Source organism: Macrobrachium rosenbergii, chromosome 2, assembly GCF_040412425.1.
Source record: "Macrobrachium rosenbergii isolate ZJJX-2024 chromosome 2, ASM4041242v1, whole genome shotgun sequence".
In the NCBI taxonomy this organism is placed as follows: domain Eukaryota; kingdom Metazoa; phylum Arthropoda; class Malacostraca; order Decapoda; family Palaemonidae; genus Macrobrachium; species Macrobrachium rosenbergii.
In genome coordinates, this window is record NC_089742.1 from 43,515,513 (window position 1) to 43,520,512 (window position 5,000).

General features: G+C 37.5%; 2 protein-coding genes across 2 annotated transcripts in view; one reads left to right on the top strand and one right to left on the bottom strand.

The window, feature by feature from the left end:
• LOC136842879 (uncharacterized) overlaps positions 1-5,000 on the bottom strand; it is a 465,824-nt gene that overhangs the window by 356,692 nt on the left and 104,132 nt on the right. The window lies entirely within an intron of this gene.
• Positions 2,933-4,178, top strand: LOC136849738 (uncharacterized). Its single transcript, XM_067123126.1, has one exon. It carries the CDS (start codon positions 3,119-3,121, stop codon positions 3,779-3,781), a length of 663 nt encoding a protein of 220 aa, XP_066979227.1. The 5' UTR covers positions 2,933-3,118; the 3' UTR covers positions 3,782-4,178.

Consider the following 5,000-nt stretch of genomic DNA (forward strand, 5'->3'; position numbering starts at 1 on the left):
TGCTCAATAATGCATCAAGAATGGTGCACAGAGATAAGAACTACATACTATATGAATTTGGCTTTTATTTGACTGAATATAATTTTAAATCATAGACATTTCTTGAGTCAGGGGACGCTTCAATGAAATCTATAAAATTTCCCCAACCTGAATGCTCCAACCTCAATACATACATAGTTAAACCTGTTAAGGACTGGCACCGGCACAATCGTAATCAACTACACAATTCCCTGATTTAGGGTCTCGAACTTCGCATTTTCTAGGGCATGCCTTTGGAGGAGCTGTGACTATCTCTGCTTCTGTGCCAACCTTGATTTCTGGTTTGGTCACGGGTACGGTACGGTGAATCCAACCATCAGGTCCTATACTGCAATCTTCATATTTGCTGCAACGCCCTTCAGAGCTTCTATACTCGCAAGGGTCATCACAGGGTGGCTGAGCAATTCTAGTATATTCGTCATTAGGGCCTTCACCGCAGCTGCCGCCTGTATTTTGTCTCGATTGGGCGCCTAGTGCTAAAAGAATTGCTGTTTCAGGATCGACGTTCAGATCGACTAGAAAACGCAGCGTTCCTTCGACGTCTCTGTCCAGCACGCATATAAGATCCAGGCGGCAATTTTGCTGTTCATCCGTGAACAGACATTTTCCTCGGCACACCCCTTTGGTCTCTGGTCCTGTGTTGCCTTCCTCTTCCACTCCCTCTTTGTGCAGAACAGATAACGATGCCTCCGCTGGCGATGTCTTCACGAACAGGCTTCTCATAAGACATGCTATGTCAACTTTGCACTCCCCACTTTCTAGACGAATTTCGCACTTCTTTTTACACTTTAGAATAGGTGCTACGACGATAGACGACGCTGCATTTATTGTTTTATCCTCGTCCGTCATCGCAAGTGCACCTGAGCATAGCGCGGAAAAAAATAGAATGATCCTTATCACTGAAATCATTTCAGACAAGATGTGATATCCAGTGTTCGATGAACTGTTGTAACTTGGAGACTGCTTAGTTGAGGTAACTGATAGCCTCATTTATAGAACACCTGTAGACTCATTGGAATTACCCACCTACGGCGGCAGTTGCCCAACACCGTTAAGCACGTCAAAGGATGTGTCCTCAGGACTTTGCTTTAGCTAGAAATTAAGAGTGATATAACTCACAGAAAGAGTTGGCGTTACCCTTTAATCTAACTTCTAGCAAGACTGGTACCATTCCAGGACATTCTATGTGCTAAAAGGAAGGTTCAGATGATATTTGGGGGTTTTAATATTTAACCATGATATAGTATTATCAAAAGGAAGTAACAAAAAGTCCGAAATATTTGCAAAGAAATTTGCTATTACAAATAATGAAAAACATATTAAAAAAGCCTTAACAGAAGTTTTTACATTATGTACAAAGCGAGCGCCTCTTCGTACCGAGGTTATTATTAAGTTTGATGCATAGTTTAACAGAAGTCTTGTTAAACTTCCTAAATACATCTATATAAAATAGCCGATCATTGTTAGAAAAGTCAAGAGACCATTTCCCTACCCACTTCTCTCCACTGTAAACCTGATTAACAAAGACACACAAAAAGAAAGTTCATGACAGAATTTCGTCACGTCTTTCTTTCTCGTTTTCCGTCACGGGAATGTTCATTAATTACCTCAGTTCCTGTCTCGGAAAGATACGGTTATGTACTTTTGCACAAGTTCAAAGAAAAGTCGACCTACAATGAGATTGGGAAATGTGGCTGGCTTTCATCTCCTGAAAAAGGTTCTAATCTTTTACTCTACATTATGTTTGCAAAGGACAGATATAACTATATACTTTACATCTGTAAGAAAAAATTTGAAATAGGGCTTATTGAATACTTTCCGCGAAAAAAGACTCGAAAAAATGATTACTTTTCTGAACAGGTGCTTACAACATTAAAGTAATTCTAAATTAAAACAACATTCACCACTTCTATAATTCTTGTGACAACTATGGCTTGCACACAATATATATATATATATATATATATATAATATATATATATATATATATATATATATATATATATATATATATATATATATATATTATATATATATATATATATATATATATATATATACACACACACGCATAAACACATATATATACATGCATACATATGTTGTCAATTACATACCTGTGACTTTTAAGTTCACGAATAAGTATTAACCTCACGACAGTTTCCTTATAGAAAGAGGAAGGATAATGTTGGCACAGACCTTGCAACCTCATCCAAAAAGAATTGCTGATAATGAGAAGTTTTCCCTCAAATAAAAAAGAAATCTTTCATATACGTTCGTTCCTGTATGCAGTATATACCTAACATCTGGGCACGATGTCATTTGCATTTCAAATAATCCCCTTAGGAAATAACTGAAGATATTACTGATAACTAAAGTAAATGAAAATTACAACAATGATGCAATGAATGTTATGGAAATTACTCTTTATCAAACTTACAAGGCCATTAAACATATTATTACACGACAGGTTATTAGGAAACAGACCGGAAACGGACAGAGAGAGAGAGAGAGAGAGAGAGAGAGAGAGAGAGAGAGAGAGAGAGAGAGAGAGAGAGAGAGAGAGGCGGCTGGTGGCGGCCTGGTATGTAATGATAGTCAGTTCAAAAGAGTTCGTACGAGGTATTTGTAGGTTGTACCTTTCATTCAGTTATACGATTATTATTATTATTATTATTATTATTATTATTATTATTATTATTATTATTATTATTATTACTTACAAGGACCATGCATTCTGATATAGGAAGACGGGATGCCCTAAATTTGCTCAGCAACTTTCGCATCTGCTTACAGGAACCTGAGTTAGAAGATTCTTACTTTACAATTTGTTCATCCAGACATAATTTAGTGCAATCCACTGCAGAATCACTGAATTAAATATGTACAGTTTTTGGAAGTTAAGTCACTACATTTCCGGTGAATGATGTCTCATAGCTGGGAATCCCGTTAAAACTGGACCCTACGGTATATATAGATAGTCAACTTTTGAATCAAGTCCTCAGTGCTATAGAGATATCCAAAGACATACTTGTTAAAGACACCCACATAGCATACTAGTATTAACTGTACGGCCAAAATGACACGAGTTTGGAAGGTCAGTCTGTACATGTTTTTGCTCTTTGCAACGACTTTTGCAATCGAGAAGAAGGTTCTCGATTCCACTGATGAAACCACACAAATTCCAAAATCTGCTGTCATCACTTCTACTCCAAAGAAATGCGAAAGGGAATGCGAGATCCGCTTAAAAGACGGGGAATGCAGAATAAGCATAACCTGTCTGATGGAGAAGTTGTACCGACGTAGTGAACATGAAAGGCCTAGCCTTGAGAAAGGAGGGAAGTGCAAAGGAAAATGCCTTTTTACGGACACTGAAGACAACTGTCGATTAGATCTCATCTGTGTGTTGGACAAGGACATTGAAGGGACGTTGCGTTTCCTGATGGACTTCGACATCGACGCCGAGTCGACCATCCTTCTGGCTCTGGCCGCCAGCACGAACGGCAAAGAAGGACTCTGCAACGAGAATGTTGACACGCCTCCTGAGGGTCACTGCTTGAGACCTGAGGGCAAGCCGACGGGATCTGAAGAGGATCCACAAGGTGAAGGGGCGGACAAAGGTTTCTTTCCTAAACCTGACATCAGTTCTCCGCCTACGAAGATTTGCCCTGGCAAATGTCAAGTGAGAGATCGTAGTGGAAGGTGTGTTGTTGATTACGACTGCGTTAACAATGCGCAGTAAATGACAGTGATAATATTGTTACCTTTTCTCTGTTTTTAGTTCCGGGTTTGTTTATTGTCTGAGCTGTGAATGATCTATTTATTAATAACTATTTCCATCCATACTTATATATTTATTTTGAATATGTGGTCTTTGCAAATGTATGATTACATACATTTAAGGTATTTTGTACAGAAAACAAGTTGTAACTGCAATAACATTTTACACCATGGATGTTGATAAAAGTTTATTTATAAATCGTAACATTCAGTAGATGTTGTAAATATACATATAATAAAACAATTACTAAGTTACAAAGGTATTTTCCTTTCAAGTTAGAATGTTTCCTGTTTCAATTTCTAATCAAACCAAACTTACAAATTGGCTGAATTGTCAATGAATTAGACTGTAGAGCGTGACACCGGAATTTTGTTGACAATATTCTAAGAGTAATAGTGTTGAATGATCATATCGTTATTATTCTATAAAACATATATACACAAATACAGATTCATGTATAATGCACGCTTGTATTTGGAATGCTATATTTGAAATTCCTGGACGGAATCACATCGGTAAGAATGTAATAGTCATTGTGCTTTTGACGGTCCTATAAGGATTTTATGTATATGATTTTTAATCTTCTTTCAAGTCTTTCTTGTGACACCCAAAAAGTTTTTGTATCGGTTGGAGGCTGAGGATTTGACGGGAAGACTTAGATTGCTTCCACACTACAGTAAAACATGTCATAAACACAAGTCGGTAACTTATCACAAACACATCACAAACAGGTTGAATAGAAATCAAGGACTTGTTGGTAACCCTACTCAATGCTTCATACGGTTATCTAGGATTTGCCAAAGATCCGTTCTCTATCCAGGATTGTTGACTTGTTTACGACTTGTTTATGATATGGATACGACGTGTTTAAGACATGTCATACTGTAGTATGGACGGAACCTCACAGATACGCGATTGGACAAGTCTCAGCTGAATATCTCCCATATGGACGCTGCTCATAAAAGTGCAAATAATCATTCTGACTTAATAAATCCTTAACTAACACAGATAAGGTATATGTGTTGGGGAGCGGGGTTAAGAGGGGTGGCTAGGGAAACCTCACGACGACACCGTCAGCCTGAGAAATGTCCACTTTGAAAGCATCCAACTGAGAACCGTGCAAAATAAATAATAAATTAAAAATAAATAAATAAATAAATAAATAAATAAAAAAGATTAA